Raw genomic sequence first — 17568 nt, forward strand, 5'->3', positions numbered from 1 at the left:
CGTTGCCATGGAAGTATCTACTCCAAACACGTTACAGTATATATATTTACGCGCGCGCGCACACACACACACACGCATTCAGTTATTTATATGCCTTGTTGAAAATTGGTATTTGAATAGAAATGGCACATCTCAAAATGTGTGTATTGTACATGCTTTTTTCATGTACCGTGCATTTTTTTGTACAAATAGATGTTTTCGAGAAATTTGACGCAGTTCAGGTGTCTTGATGTAAATTATGTAAGAACTGTGTAGCAGGGTCATGTTCTTGTTACGGAGGTGGGATTTTAACTCATCAGTAGTTAGGTAACCAACCGTGGAGCTGAGTCCATTAGAAGCCTAGAGTTGCCAAGCTGCTCAAGAATTTCCCAACATTTTATGGAGGACAAATGTTCATTGTCATGTTCACAGGACCCCTCCACTAGTTCATATCCTCAGCCAGATGAATCCAATCCATACGACCTCATTCAGTTTCTCCTTCATCCATTTTAATATTATCCTCCCACTTGGTGTCTTTCCATATGGCTTTCCCACTACAACCCTGTATGCATTCCTCTCTTCTGTTCATGTTACACACCTTGCTAATCTCATCCTCATTAATATGGATCATTCTAATTATATTTGGTGAAGAGCACAAGTTATGAAGCTCCTCATTATGCACTTTTTTCCAGTCTTCTGTTGCCATATCTTTTGCATCCAGATGTTCTCAGGACCCTGTTCTTCCCTTATTGTGAGGGAAAATTATACTTTTGTGTGTTTTAATGTATGTTTTTAGATAACAGTTAAGACAGAAGGTTCTGATCTGAATGGCAGCAAGCATTACCATAAGTTAAACTGCTCTTTATTTTCTCATGAATCAAATTTTGATTTGTTACTGTTGTTTCCAACAGTTTGAACTTTGCCACGTTTTCAAAGGATCTGATAGCTATTTCTGTGTTATGATTTTGACCTGCATTCTGGTGACAAGATGCCAACATACTTGTACATATAGACATATTTTTCTCTGTTTTCTTCTAGAGCAGCCTCCTTATAAGCATCTGTATTTTTTTATGGCATTCATAGTATTTCCCCCTCATTGTCTTTACTTTAACATCATAGACCAGAAGCTGATTTGTCCCATTCAGTTTCAGTCCACTCTGATATACTTGGACCTTCTTAATGGCATATTCTAAATCAGTGTCAATAAAGCATCTTCTTGCTAGGCAAGTGTTTAACTATACTGACTTTTTTTAATTTAGTTTCTTGGGGTGGCTGAGACTGAGTCCACTTGGTGTGTTAGCCACTAACTGGCCTATTGTACCAGATCTGGACAGTAGATGATGAGTGTGAAGCAGTCAGTGGAATGAGAATTGACAGGGGAAACCAAAGTACTTGTAGGAAACCTGTCCCATTGCCACTTTATCCACCACAAATCCCACCTGACATAACAAGGGCTGTCACGATGGGGAGCTGGCAACTAACCACCTGAGCTATGGCACAGCCATAGCATTGGTACAGTAGTAGACTCCTTCCATTGCTGAGGCAGTTTTTCCTTATTCCTAATAGAATTAATGAGTTTAAGGATTTCAGAGTGTAGTGTTTCACTTCCTCCTTAAATCATTTCTGCTCAAATTTGATCACTATGAGGTGAGTTATTCCATTTCAAATTTGTAATAGCAGTTTCAGCCTCAAAATGACTAGGATCATGTATTAACAGCTCAGCTCTATGTATTTCTATCTGCCTAATATCACTGCCCCTATGTACATTCAATAACTGCAAGAAGTAGTACTTCCACATATTCAAAGTGTTGCGAGAATCTGCAACAGATCACCATTCTGATCATTCACTAAGTTACATATAGGTTGGTAACTCCTCTTAAATTAATTTATTCCTTTCATTCATTCATTTATTTACATTCCATGGATCCTTACATGGCTGGAAGACCAGTGGATATAGAAATAGTCAAAGACAACGGATAAATCCCATGTTATATAAATAAAAATTAGTTGTACTTAATCCATAACAGTTACACATATTATCCAAGACAAATCACAATGAGTAAATCATTAAAACAGTTATAAAATATATATGTAAAAGAATGCAACATACTAATATGACACAAGACTACAATAATGAAACATAAAAATATACTACTAAGCATCCATTGTGTAACAGACCAAGATCGTTAATTAATATTGAAGTTGAAATATTCCTCCAATGAGTATAGTGAATTTAAGAGTAGAAATCATGTTAAAGCACATCTAAATTGTTTTGTATTATGAGCTAAGTTCTTTATGCTAGAAGGAAGATTATTAAAAGCTTTGATTCCAAAGTAATATGTTCCTTTTTGAAATACTGTTAAATTACATATTTGATAATGGAAATTGTTATTGTTTCTTCTATTAATGCTACAAATCTCAGAGTTATATTTAAAATGTTCTCTGTTTTTACCATAAATAGTAAGAGAGAAAATATATGCTGTGATTGGAAGATTGATTGATTCCCGTGACATATAAGGTTCTATAGCCCTGATTGCATAACTGGCCAAACCTAATTTAGACATTAGCCCGTTGATATGTCTTTTCCATCATATTGTTGATAATTAATCCAAGAAATTTGGTGTTAGTAGATATAGCAATGTGATTGTTTCCATAGTCAGTGTTCATATCCACTTGATAGCTGTTCTTAGTCAAAAATTGTATGTTTCATCAAAATTTAGTGTCAATAAATTAGCTTTAAACGAGTCATTTATGTTTTTAAATGTTTGAATAATATCGTTTTTATCATCTAAAGGGCTAGAATTTGTGATAATTATGCTGGTGTCATCTGCAAAAAGAACAGGTTTGGAATGACTAATTATAATATTTGGCAAGTCATTTATATATGAAGGTCCCAGTATTGATCCCTGGGGAACACCATTATTAACTTTGCCCCATCTGGAATGAATATGCCAATTATCTGTTACAACCCTTTGGTACCTATCTTTGCGATAGGATTTTATCATGCATTGGCCTTACCAACTGTTCCATACAGTTCTAGTTTAGGAAGTAAAATGTCATGATTGACACAGTCAAAAGCTTTCTTCAAATCACAGAAAATGCCACTGACTAATATTTTGTTATTCAATGCATTTAATATTTCATTAAATCATTTATGTGAGGCAATTCTGTAGATGAATTACTCCTAAAACCATATTGTTCATTTGCTAATATGTTGCTGCTCATTATATGTTGGTTCAGTCTTGCATATATAACCTTTTCAACAACTTTTTAAAATGATGTCAGGAATGATATAAGTATATATAGTAGTAATAGTCATATTAGTTTTATCCCCATTTTTAAATAATGGTTTCATTTCTGAATATCTAAACCAAGTAGGGAAGACACCAGTTGAAAGAGATCTGTTACAGATACAAGTTAATGGGGAGCTAATGAAAGGTGTGCTGATTTTTAAAATTCTAACCTGGATTTCATCATAACTAGGGCTCGGATTTCTATGACCTAAAAACTTTGAAAATGTGCATGCATTTATGCCCTAAAAATGGCAAAATATTACCTAAAGTATGACAGAATGGCCCACAAAAAATAAGTAAATATTTAACAAAAATTCCTAAGAATGGCAATTTATTAAGAAGTTTACAAAGTTATTTTGTCCTGAATAAATATCTTTAAGCTCTGAAGCATCGATCACAGCACATTGCTGACCCCATAAAGAGAAAAGCTGAATGGCGTTTTATTGAAAAGTGTACAAAGTTATTTTTTCTGAAAAAATGTCTTTTAAGCCGTGAAGCATCCATCACAACACAATGCTGACCCTGTAAAGAGAAAACATGAACGAAAGTATTGTTTAGTTTAGCGTAAAAAGTAAAGTAAAGTAAAGTGTGCCAATAGTTGCAGGTAAAAAATTTGTACGGTACCTTAATCTTCCTTTTCAGTAGAGTTGCACTGAATGACAACATGCATTTTCAAATTCTCGAACTTGAAGGACCTCCGATTGTCACTAACAGTGGCCTTGTATTTGGAGAAACTCCTTTCTACGCCGCAAGATGTCACAGGGGCATACTTAAAACAAGTCAAGTTCTAATTCACTGTTGTCAAATTCAACTTCTTTGCCACAAAGAATGTCAGAAATTGTACACAGTGTTGAATATCCAGGACTTCGTTGGAGCACATTTTGTAATTTTGCACTAATTTTCGCAGCAACTTCGCCCTGTGCTTGATGTAGTTCACTTTCAACTTTCTTAACAATTTGTAATGCATTGCACAGTTGCATGCCCACAGCTTCAAGTCTAATGATGGATTTTGATATCACACTGAAATTTGATTTTATGTACGCTAGATTTCTTGACGTGGTTGATGAAAACAAATTTTGTACAGTTCGAATTGAAGATGAATCATCTCTGTCAAACTTCATGAAGATATTTTCAATCACACTGTAGTGTGTGCAATAATAATCTGCAGCATCGAGCCAAGTCCCCCATCGTGTTAGAATAGGCTTAGGGGGAAGGGGTAGTGATGGAGCCTCTTCTTTAAACTTCTGCAATCGAAGTGGAGCCTTAACAAAAATTTTCTTCCCATTTGCTATTAATTTATCTACATCAAAGTAGCTCTCTCGCACCTCTTCTGCTACCCTATGCAGAGCATGTGCGAGACACGTTGCATGAATCATTTTGGGATACAGTACCTGAAGTCCCTTTGCTGCCTTTACCATATATGGAGCGGCATCCGTTAAGAAGAGGAACACTTTCTCCTGTTCTACCTTATTTGGCCACAGCAGATTCATCGCATTGTCGAAAACAACAGCAATGGAAGAATTATTTACTTTTTCCAACACCTCACATGCCAATAGGAATATATCTCGAAGCTGGTCATCTTTCAGTATACCAACAACAACATTCGCTACAAATCTACCACTTACGTCAGTAGTTTCGTCACTAGACACCCATATTTTATTATTTCCGACACAGTTTCTTATTTTATTGATGGTAACATCTTAGCAGGAAGTGGGATAGTTCTTTCTTAATGTGGATTCGGTCGGAATGGGATGAGTTGTATATTTTTCGAGGAAGTTGAGGAAACTATGTGTATCTACTTTATGTAATGGAATATTTGATGAAACCATCGTAGTACAAAGATCCTTTGAAAACTCGGAGGCATTTCCTGATTTCGGTGAACTGGAGGATGACTTTTCAAACAAAAATCGCTGTCTACTTTCTGTGGTAATTTCTCTGTTTACAGAGCTTCTATGTTTAGCTGTATTGCAGTGTTGTTGAACCGTAAAACGTTTGTCTGCCATAACTTTCACTTCACACACTTTGCAAAATAAAATTCACCATCAGTACTAAAATATTTGTCATCAAACTCTTTAATAAAACCACGCAACTTCACGCTATTAGAGCACTTGACTTTAGGCATTTTGAAACTATACTGAACAACTGAAGTTATGAATACAGTACTGTATTGGACTGGTTTCGGGGAGAGGGTAAAAATTTACTGCTTTGTGGATGGAAAAATTTTTCACCAATATGCAAGAAACAAACTGGACTTCAGGTATCACTGCAGTGGAGGAGAAAAAGAGACGCAGACAGACAGAGGCAGAGGTGGCAATTTCTCTTTTCAAAGTGGTTGATTGTATGCCAGGTCAAGAACCNCAATTATACATGCGAAAAGATGCCAGGATAAAAATATGACATGTCATAGAAATCCGAGCCCTACTGATCAGGTTTCCTATTTTGTGGGTACCCAGTGTCCAGTCAATAACCTCCTGCCTATTGCAAACCACAGGTAGGCTCATTACCTTGGTTTAGAATATTAAGGTTCAAATTCACCGAATATTCCATGAGGCATTCTCCTCTTGGGTTGATGTCACTGCTTCCCCACAATGTGTGGTGTGCGTTGCCATCACACCAAGTGATGAGCTGCTTTTTCCTAAGATGGCAATATTCAACGGTGTCCCTCACTTCTTTGGAAGGTGGTGGTTCGTCCGAGTCATATGGAAGGTAGACTGAAGTGACGATGAGTTCCTCACAGCCTCCACCCAATGTGTATGTTATCCTTACCATTATTGTGTCTCTGGAACAGAACTCCAGCAAGGGTAAAGCATTAATATGATTATTAACATATGTGCATGATCTCACATTTTCTCCAGGTACTACAGAGTAGACTGTTCCCCCTAATTTCGTTAAGCCTCTTATTTGGCCCCTATATATCCAAGGTTCCTGAATAAGTGCTGCGTATACTTTTCATTTAGCAAGTTGTCAACATAAAAATTGTCATAGCAGCCTTGCTGTGGTGTAGATTAATTTCAATGAATCGTACTTTATATGTAAATGTCGTGTGTATGTATGTATGTTGTGTGTTCATTCTGTAATGCTGGGAAAGGTGTCCTCCTAAATACCTTCTTCCACAGCCCCTTTTCCTTTATCAGATCTGCTTCCCTCTGAGGGAGGTCCCTTATCTGGTAAGGTCGGGTTGACGAGAGGAGGGATTGTCTCCCCATCAGATATGCTCTTCTGGTCAACTGAGGGGTCAACGTTGGCCTCTTAAATGTACCGGTGGGGGTTTCTCCCTGCTTGGACGAGCCTGCATTTCCTGGTTGCTGACTGTCCCCAGTTCCTGCTTTGCTTGCCCCAGCTCTCGTCTTTTTCAACTTCCGTCTAGCGCATCCAGACAAGGCATTTTTTCACTAAACGGAGTTCACTTACTCCAATGACTAGGTTTCCCAATCTTTCTCCTACTACAGGTGTGCTAGAGGTACTAGCCCCCTATAGTGGTATGTCGGTACTACTGACTCCCAATAGAGTTCTTGGTTTTACCTCAGGTAGGTTTTGAACCACGGGTTCATCCCTGCCTTTTGGTGAAAATTCAACAGCAGGTTCACTGGTTGCACCTGGGTCCCTTAGTGGTTCACCAGAGCTTCCAGCCCCCTGCTGAAGCATTTCTCGTAGGGATCCCCTTGGAGGGGGTTCCCTCTTCAGTTTAAGGTCCTTATGACTGTTTTTTTTTTTTTTTGGGTGGAAGGCATAAATGCAACGGGGTGTTGCTTGGTGCCCTGAGGGGATTGTTAAAGACACTGGCTAATTACCACCCCAGTGCCATGCAGCCCTCAGCATGATACCTCACACCTTGGCTTAGGTGGTTTGGTCCTATAGTAAATGAAACCCTCACAAGCCTCCAGGACCAAGAGTGCCTGTTCGGGGGTAAGAGGGGTATCCCAGATGATTAATGGGAGTGTGACACCAGTTAGTCATGAGGTTGTGACCAGGGCAACCTACATGAGAGAGTCACCCCTGGGGCTAGCTTATGAGCTCCCCCATTCCCACCCCTCCACATGGGTTGGTCAAACCGTTTTAGAGTGTTGACACCTTATCGGTACTCTAGGGAGACAACTCAAATAGCTGAAGCTACCCCCATAGGAGTGCTCTCCCACATTCGTCTCGGGTACAACGTAATGACACCCAAGAGTCATTATGCCACTGCATGGGAGGCTCTGGTCGTATATCTGTCGCCCTTTATGGGAACTTTGCCGTCAGCCCTGGAAAGTCATTCTGATCCTGATCCAGATCCCAAGACCGTTGTTGCCCGGCGGGACCATGAGGAGGTGTCCCAACGTATCCCTGGTCCATGATGCATCCCCACCAAAGACACCGCCATGGTTTGGCCAACCTCACCGAGGATGGCATCATCACCACCTGTAACATGTGACATAAAAACAGATACCTCGGGATCAAACCTGGGCCACCTCCACCAAGTATTACCAGCATAATCATATTAAGGGGGATGGTGAGAAATACATTCAAGATGTTTCTTTAGAAGCCTGCTGGGAAGAGATCAGGTGGGAGACAGGGATACATGGGGATAATGTTCGACTGGATCTCAAAGAAATGGCTCTTGAAGATGCTACTGGATTCATCAAGCTCAGTTCCAGTGGCTCAAAATTATGAACACTGTAATGATCTGAGTTTGATAAATGTCAAGGATGTCTTCATTAATTCAGTGGCTACCAGCTATTAAAAAAGGACTGCTTCATGGAGTTAGCTCAATTCTTAGGTGCATCATCATTGCCCCCATATGTTCAATTATCAAATTACTGTGGTTTTTGGAACTAGTATACTGAGGAATAGGACAAAACATTAGTAATGTCAGTATATTAAAGCAAATGTGCCCCCCCCCCCATATATCAGAAGGCATATGTGACTGACAATTACTATATCATGTTTCTTTCTGCAAGAACTTTCGTCTTCTTTGTACTCTGTACATTTTGCACCCTGTGTTTATAAGCTTGGATATTGTTCTGTGTATAGGATTCAGAGTCCGCAAATAGGTATAGAAGAAAGAGAAGGAGCAAGAAACATCTTCATGTACGTGACTTGGGAGGAAAAGCTATGATTCCCAGACCAAATTATTTTGTGGGAATTCAAGTTTCAAATCCTGAGGTACATTGTGAGCATTACTGTTTAAGTTTAATTGAATGGATGTACAGTAAAATCCCAATTTGTCACTTTTTATGTGGGACAATGATTTCAAAATTGAATTGAGGTATTGAAGAAAACATCAGAAAGGGAACTGTTTCTAATGAAAATTGAGAGAACTATTAGTCTGGAAAGCATTAAGTACAGATTTTGCTGCATGTTAAGTAGAGTTTATAAAATTTATAGAGATTAGCATGCAACCCTACCTAATATTGTGAGGTATACTCTTAAATTTGCTTCATTATTCTCCATATCTTTACATTTGATTGCACATTATATAATCTTAGCAGTGAAAGGGTGTTTTAAATAACCTACAATAAGTAAGAATTGCTTATCTCTGTAATAACTACTGAATAAATTGTTTGATTTGTATGAAAATCAACAAAAGGTAATGCTCTGATATTAGGAAAATATTGTTGAATTAAATTTATTGCTCAAGATTTGGAGTTCTGATGACATGGAATATTAAGACTGTGTTCTTCTGGGATATGATGCTGTATAGTTTGCCTTCAGGGATGAACTGTATGTTCCTCCAGAATGTTGGTAACCATGTACCAGACCATACAATGTCATACCTGAGAAGACCACAGATTTAATTTATTGTTTTAGTATAAGCTGCATTCCAAAAACACCGCAGTTACAAAATAAATTAAAGAGTGCGTGAATTCATGTACTGAGCAAGAGGCATATGGTGTCATTTGTTTCTTGGAAAATGAAAGTTACAAACCCACAAATATTTCTTGCAAAATGAAGTCCATACATGGTAATATTTACTTACCTGCTGTAGGATTTGAGGATTTCACAGTGGTGGTTATGAAGATTTCTGTTATCTTGGATATAACATCATGTAGGCTGTTGAAGGTCAACTAATGTTTCAGGGCAACATGTCACTGCTATCTTCAGGGTCAAAGAATAAGCGAAATAAGAAACCTGCTCGTCACCTGCTTTCATGCCAGTTTCTTGTATGGATGATTCTTTGACCCTGAAGCTGGAAGTGACATGTTCCTCCAAAACGTTGGTTGACTTTCAGTGGACTACGTGCCATTATATTCCAGAAGATAGAATTCTGCTTATGTTTTGATCATGTCTGTAAATGGATTCAGATGTTTAAGCATGGTATTCGAGACATGGCTGATGCTCTACTGCCAGACCATCGCATCATGCTGATGTTCCATATAATAGTGAGGAAGCAGATTGATTTTGAGAAATAATGGAGTAGTCTGATATAGTAAAGAAGGGTGTTAGTTTGCAGTTATGTATCTATAAGCAGACTCAACTAGCATCTGTTGAGCTAAGTTCCTGTTAAATTATAATATGCAAATTAATTTACTCTTATATAACTGGCAGGTTGAGGACTGAAAAGTATGGAATGCTGGTTACTTGAGCAATATGTTTTTAATTGACACAAAATAGAATGACACTTGTGAGTTATTTGGTCAGTGGCTGGTGACATCAGGCAACCAATCCATCAACTTAATACTTCTCCAGAGATCAGCATGACAGTACACCTACTTGTTCAACTCTCCATCCCTGCAAAACATATATGGCAAACGACTTTCCATTATAAGTCAGTTGTGCATTTTACTATAGCTGCAGTTATTCACAGATTGCTTCACACAACCTCATACCTCCTACTGCCTTATAAAATTCAGAGTCTTCAAATAAAATTGCTCTGCTGAACTTCTTTAATATGTAACTTCCATCTCTGACCCACAATGTACCTTTTCTTATGCCCTTTCTTATATGATGCAGAAAAAGTGAAATTTCATGTTCTTTGATGTTAAATTTGATGTAGAAATTTATTATCATGTGGTATGCAGAAAATGTGGAAGTCTGGCAGGAAGTTTGACGTGAATATATGTTGTAATTAGAAATGAGGTTCTGATATTTGAGGTCTGGCTGATCTGGAAACTTAAGAAGTTCAGAAATATTTTAATAGTGAGAGATAGATTTTTATTAATAGAGCCATTTAGATTTTATGCATAACTCTACAAACTAAAGTATAGTGATATATTGTAGCTTATTTTATCCAGATCCATCATGTGGTAAAAAGAATACAAGAGGCAATACTTCGCAAAGAGCCAGCTCTGTGTACTGCAGTGGTACCAGTGCCCACGCTTCACATAACATTAGCTGTGGCACACTTACCAGATATAGAATATATTGGCAGGTTAGCTCTTACTGTTTTTGAGGTATGTATTTGCTGTAAATCAGGTAAGATCATCTTTGTCATTTACTTACAGCAAAACGTTGGTTGACTTTCACAGGACTGCATGGCATTATGTCCCAGAAGACATAATTCTTCTTAGGTATATTTAATTTTTCAGGGCTGCTGAGGTGGTAGACAAGTGTGGCTCTATCCACAGAGAATTCTTCAATAAGTCTGCTTCTTTGCATTTCAGTGGTCTGAAGACATTTTCAAATGAGGTAACATTGTGTTCTCTTCAATTCATCTTCACTGTTTAGTTGCTAACATAATTATTCCATGGTTCCCAGTTACCATTATGTAATTACTTCACATAATAAAAACATTTTACAATGTAAGATTATTTTTTAAACAATGTAATGATATTTATGTATATATGTCTGCCGGAAGCATGACATGCTGTTGCCTGTGTTTATGTACATGTAACCTTAGGTAAAAGCATTTGCCACTTACCTGAAGCTCCTAATTATCATTCTACATTACTACTATTCTGTCTTAATTCCTCACCTTCAACACTACTTTCATCACTATCACTGTCCATTCTCTCTAAACTTACAGTAATGGTGTCAGTATTGTTATCAGCAGTTGTATCATATTCCTTGTTTTTTTATATGTTCACATGGTGCTAGCCAGTCTTCTTTTCCCATGGTCTTGAATTTTTCTTTGTACAGGATGCATTTCAGGATGTGACTTGGTCTTTCAGTTGTTGGATATGTTGGATTATGTTCAGAGTGACAAAGTGTGAAGTGAAACTGAGCACATGTAATGCTGTTATTCTGTCTCATTAGTTTTAGTAGTCTCCTTTAAGTTTTAATTTCAGTGACTCAACTGTAAGGACACATGTCTTTGTAATATAATAATTATAAGCTATTTTCCAGCCTACTGCTTTGTCAGGTTCATAAATCCAGAAATGGTCTTTTGTGTGTGTGTGTGTTTTTTGTTTTATAACGGTCTTTCTGCTCTGATGTAGTTGTGGCCATGTCATGAGAAGCACTTTGTAATTGAACTTCTGATGCTAAGTCTCATTTTTGGTGCACACTTTTTAACTGAACTACATTCATAGTCTTGTAAGATTTGAGGCTTTCACGGCGGTGANTCATAGTCTTATCTGATGTCGTTAATATGCTTATTACTCACACTCACTCTGTTAGCACTGCTGAGGATTGATCACTCTCTGTCTTCCCAGATCCTTCATCAACAGATCGTAGAAGAAGAGGACAGGAGTTATTTGTGGGCACCAGTAGATAAGATATGCTTACACAGTTTAGGGGTAAAGGGTGGAAGGGAATGGGTGAAGGTCGGTAGTCGGTGAGGTAGAGATGAGATTCCTTCTCAGAGCTTAATGAGCCTTGTTTTGACAAGACAGTAGAACACACTTTTATTACACCTCATTCTTGCAAAGAACTATCAGTTTTATTATATTCACTGATTGGATTACACTGGTTGTCGCTTGGTTAAGCTGTCAGTCCTTATAGGTTGGCCCGATGAGTACTAGCTATTACATTACATACAGGCATACCACTGAGTGACTCAGAGTTGCGTCTGTGCTGCACTAGAATTAGCAGAAGACTCCTATTGGAGGGTGCCACTCGAAGTCACCAGCTCCTGCAAGTCATCAGTTTCAATCGACATTGCTTTCCTTAACTTAGCTGGGTTGGTTAACTTTAAAACTTGTGGTTCGCAAGATCTATTGTTTCAGCCAAAGGAATCTGTTTGTTAAGTTGTGACACTACCTCCATTCAGAAACAAACTCTAACTGTATTGATGGCTTGAGTATGCTTTGCGTGGGTAGTTTATCAAAGCTACACAGCTAGTTGTTGCTGCTTTAGTTTCATAGTGCACCTTTTCACTGATTACAGTGTTAAAATTCTTAGAAGTAATATAGGTGCAGCAATGAATCAGCCAATTTTGCAACGCTGAATACAGTCAGTTGTTGGGTAGTATGAAGAATGCTGCTACCACCATCTTGCAATCGCTGATTTACCATTCATTTATGGTGGGATTGTGGAATGGTGCACATCGGGCATTCACTGTGAAAGCTTATTACAAGAACAACGATAGTTACATGTCAGCGCAGCATTTATTTCGGAATCATTTTAATATTCCACTTAATGATCCTGTGCCTTCTGCCATACAATCAAAACATGGATTAAAAATTTCAAGGAAATGGGCTCTACATTGAAGAAAAAAATTGTAGCGTAAAAAATGTGCGTATACCAGGTTGCCAGAGTGAAGGGTGCTCTACAAAGAAGTCCTACCAGTTCAGCTTGCTTGCACACAGTGTCGCTTGGCATTTCTCATCGTAGTGTAAGGAGGATTTTACACAAAGATATCCACTACCATCCATATAAGATGCAGATAGTGCACACACTGAAGGATGTTGACCACATGAACCAACTTGCTTTCTGTCAGCAGTTATTGAACATGATAAATGAGAATCCAGATCTTGTAAGCAATCTTTTGATGAGTGATGAGGCTCATTTCCAACTTTCAGGCTTTTGTCAGTAAGCAAAACTTTCACTGTTGGTCAATTGAAAACCCTCAAAAGATTCCCTAAAAAGCCACTCCACAGTGTGAAAGTGACAGTCTGGTGTGCCATCTCATCATTTGGTATTGTAGGACCTTATTCCTTTGAGGACCAGTGTCAGATGTACAGTTATAGTGAATTCACATTGCTATGTTAGCATGCTCAAAATCTTTCTTGGGCCTCAATTAGCTTGTCATGCTGTTAATGAGGACACATTTTTTCAACAAGATGGTGCTATGAGCCACACCACAAGGGTTTCCATGAATGTTGTCAGGAATTTCTTTCCTAATCATGTCATCTTGAAGAACTGGGATATACTGTGGCCCACCAGATCACCCAATCTGTCGCCGTGTCATTTCTTCCTTTGGGGGTACTAAAAATCACGCATCTTTGAACCGCCAACCCCACGCAACATCCAGGAGCTTAAAGAACAGATCTTGGAAGACACGGCTCGAATTCTAATGGCCATGCTGCACAATATGGTGACTAACCTATGCACAAGACTGACAGTGTATGAACCAAATCAGTGGAGTTAATCTTTGTGATATCATTTTTTAATTGTAAGAATTTTATTTTTACTTAATGTATGTTAAACAGTAAAGCAATACATTTTTACTTCCTTATGGCATATTCATAATTGCCCGATTCATTGCCGCATCCTGTATATCAAGAATGAACACATGTTGCTGTTACATGCAAAAATGGAATTATATCCAAAATTACATTATAGATAAAAATTAATTAATCAATTAATACGTGACATATATAGCACCTGGACATAATGATCAGTTATAGTTGTTGAGGGTTTCAAATGAAGTACCTTTGCTATATTCAAGTTTTCTGCCTTCTGTTTTATTCATTATGTACTATTGCAAGATATGCCTGTAGCCTCTGCTTTCATAGAATGGAATAGTTACTGCCTACCCTACTGCTCTCTGGAAATTGCCCACACCACGAACTCCCCACCTTTTATTATATCAGACCACACTCCTTGTAGTATGGAGGGGCACCACCATATCCGTGGATGCCATTGAGGGCTCTGACTTCTTCAGTACTTTATTTGAAACAGTTAGGAGGTATATTCTTAATATCACAATCTGAAGAGTTCTGTCTTCTGGGATATAACATTGTGTAGTCTGCTGAAAGTCACCTGATGTTTTGGAGGAACGTGTCACCTCATCTTCAGGACCAAAGAATAAGCCAAGCAAGAAACAGCATGAAAGCAGGTGGCCAGAGGTTCCTTGCTTGGCTTGCTCTTCAACCCTGAAGATGGAGGTGGCATGTTCCTCCAAAACATCAGTTGACTTTGAGCAGATTGCACAACATTATATCCCAGAAGATAGTACTTTTCATAATCTCAGAACCTCAGATCCTACAATATCACAACTTACCTTCCAGTAGCTCCCTCTTTATATCCTTGGTGTCTGGAGAGGCCCAGTTATCGGAAGATGTATTAGACATACCAGACCCACTCCTCTGCATCGTGGCAGACAAATGCTTATCAGTGATGTGGCTAGCTATACATTCCATTCAGAAGTGATGGAAAAAATGGTTGTGATGTTTCAATATTTGTGTCACTTTGTTTTTCATAAATATAAATGTATTGCTTATTACTTTCTATTTATGACTTTATATGAGGGTTATTCGGAAAGCAACCTCCGTTTATTTTAGAGCAATTAATGTAGGAGTTGGAAAGAGCTCGTGCATGTGAAGTAGCATCACATGACTCTCATTATCTTGTAAACCATCATGCAACTGGTCATCTACTGTTTAGCGTTTGTTCCTAATGTTGTTCCCAGTATTTAAGGTTTTCTGAGTGGTATGCAAGTATAAGGTTTGTCAGGATTACATTAACAGCTGAAAACAGAGAGGTTGAATAGAATAGTATTTTGTTATGACAGTAATGGGCACGTGATGAAATATGCTGGCACTCTTCAATTATTGTACCTAAGGATGCCTTGGCTCACTGCAATGCTTGTGTGCCCTTTCTCACTTTAACCCCCTCTACAGGGTTCTGTCATATGTGGGGAGGGGAGAGTAGGACCACACAGTAATTTGTTTAGTCTATGCACTGGCTGACTAGATGCTGCAAGCCAGTCCACAGCTTTGAAAGAATATTTAAAATGCCTTTCTTAACTACAGAATACATGTGACCATCACACAATTACAATCGTGCACCCCTTCCACGTATGCAACACAACAGAGTGAGTTATGATGCGTCCTGCAATTGATAACCCCAGCAGCTGCAAAATTGCACTGTTATCCGCTTTCTTCATGCTAAAATTGTGAGTACTGTGGAAATTCATCCTGAATTATGTGTGTTTTATGACCAGAATGTAATGAATGAAGAAACTGTAAGATAGTGGTGTACAGGAAATGTTCATGATGAAGAACAACGTATTCAGCCATCTGCAATGAGTGATGATCTTGTTCAGAGTGTTGATGAAACAATTATGAAAGAGGAGGCTTCACAATTTCAGAACTTTCATATGAATTTCCACAAATTTCATGCACTTTTCTCTATGAGATTATCATAGGCCAGGCTATCACAAGTTTTGCCAAGATGGGTTCTGAGAATGCTGATGGGTGCGCAAGAAACACAGAGAATGGCTTCAGCTTTGACTTTTTTAGAAAAATCCCATAAAGAGGGAGATGAATTTTTCAATCACAGTGTGCAAGTCACAGATGAAATCTGGGTTTCATTTGTGGGCAGTCAAAGCAGTGGATGTACACACATTCACCAAACAAGCCAAAAAAAAGTTTAAACATCTTCCAGAAAACTAATGGCAACTGCTTTCTGGGACAGGAAAGGTGGAATTCATGCAACACGGGACCACGATGATGTCAGAAGCGTATTGTGAAATGCTAAAAAAGGATAGGGCCATTCAGAACAAAAGGCATGGAATGCTGACATACAGTGTAGTTAGTGTTCCTTCATGACAGTGCATGTCTGCATACAGCTGCTCACACTCAAACGCTGCTGGAGCATTTCAACTGGGTGTTGTTTGACCACCCTCTTTACAGCCCTGTTATTGCTCCAAGTAACTACCACCTGTTTAGTTACCTGAAGAACTGGTTGAGATCACAGCGCCTTAACAATAATGAGGGGTTGTTGGAAGGTGTCAAAACATTGCTGAGCTCACAGGCTACACACTTCTTTCACACAGGCGTACAAAACTTATTCCCTGTTAGCACAAGTGCCTCAATTCTGGGGGTGACTTTGTTGAGAAGTAGCTGAAGTTTGTACATATTTTTTATATATAATATTTTCTTTTTCCTCATTGCTTGTTTTTTTAACAGCTCACTGGAAGTTGCTATCTGAATAGCCCTCATGCATGTTATTTCACATTCCGGTATTCCTGTTTGTCGTTATTGTGGTAAGTACTAATTTTTTTCACTGCTTTAGCAGGTTCTGTTTGCTGGCATCCAGGAAAGTGAGGTACTAGAGGAGGTGCAGATGATGGCCAATGATCTAGAGATTTCATTTCAGGAACTGACAGGGTTACCCACAAAGAAAGGATTTAAACCTCATTTGACAATTCTAAAATTGTCCAAGGATTTTAAACTTAGACGAAAGGTACAGTGTGAGTCATTATGTTGTTTAATTTTGAAGATGTGAAGCGATTTTGGGGCAGAAGGAAATGGCCAAAACACAACAGCTTCTTAAAGTATCTATTTAGGGGAAGGCAGTTGGATTACAGGTAGGAAGTAACATAACAAAACTAAATTGTACATATGCCATGCTTATTTCTATGTATTCACCTGTCAGGTTTGAGGAAACTACAATTTTATTTTTATTTTAAAATTTTATATTGGTACTCAGTGGCATCTTGTGACCATCTGAGAGTTGGGTACAAATATGAATCAAATCCTCCCAGTGCTTGCATGAAAAAGGGGAAAAACTTCTGTCCTTTTTTTACATGTTCATATTTTAAGAGTTTCTAATTTTTATGTTATGTAGTAGGCCTAGCCTTTTGGCAAATTTAAGTTCGTTTTATGTTGACAACATATTAGAGAAAAGGGCTGTGCCCCCCTGCAACCTGTGACTGAGCACACTACAATTCCCACTTGGATTGGGAGGTGATTTGGATCTGGCTATGTCCATGTATGCCCTTTACCACTCGTGTTCATCAGAAGGATGTACAGACCAAAGCTTTTATACCTGCTTTTGCAAATATGAAAGATTTATGTGACACTGAATCACTCTGAAGTTATCTTTCACTTCAGCTCAGTGCTTCTTCATTGTCATCTTATCATGCATGTTATCAGTTTGCTAGCTGCTGCTGTAATGTTGCTCTCAAAATTGTTTTCAGTCATATGTAGTTGAGCGTTTACACTGGGTTCCTGGTCCTCATGGTTCAAAGACCAAGAGCAGAATCAATGTC

At 38.4% G+C, this 17568-nt stretch overlaps 1 protein-coding gene across 10 annotated transcripts in view; it reads left to right on the forward strand.

Moving 5' to 3' along the window:
- LOC111872174 (A-kinase anchor protein 7) overlaps nucleotides 1-17568 on the forward strand; it is a 35952-nt gene that overhangs the window by 10039 nt on the left and 8345 nt on the right. For 7 of the 10 annotated variants that reach the window (XM_023865779.2, XM_023865777.2, XM_023865775.2 and 4 more), the window contains 4 exons: nucleotides 8283-8414; nucleotides 10484-10620; nucleotides 10778-10877; nucleotides 16590-16760. In XM_023865779.2, the coding sequence (XP_023721547.1) occupies nucleotides 8283-8414; nucleotides 10484-10620; nucleotides 10778-10877; nucleotides 16590-16760 (540 nt within the window). The remainder of the gene's footprint in view (nucleotides 1-8282; nucleotides 8415-10483; nucleotides 10621-10777; nucleotides 10878-16589; nucleotides 16761-17568) is intronic. The other 3 variants (XM_023865780.2, XM_023865781.2, XM_033754572.1) reach the window with 3 other exon arrangements.

This window comes from Cryptotermes secundus, unplaced genomic scaffold, assembly GCF_002891405.2.
Source record: "Cryptotermes secundus unplaced genomic scaffold, Csec_1.0 scaffold593, whole genome shotgun sequence".
NCBI lineage: Eukaryota > Metazoa > Arthropoda > Insecta > Blattodea > Kalotermitidae > Cryptotermes > Cryptotermes secundus.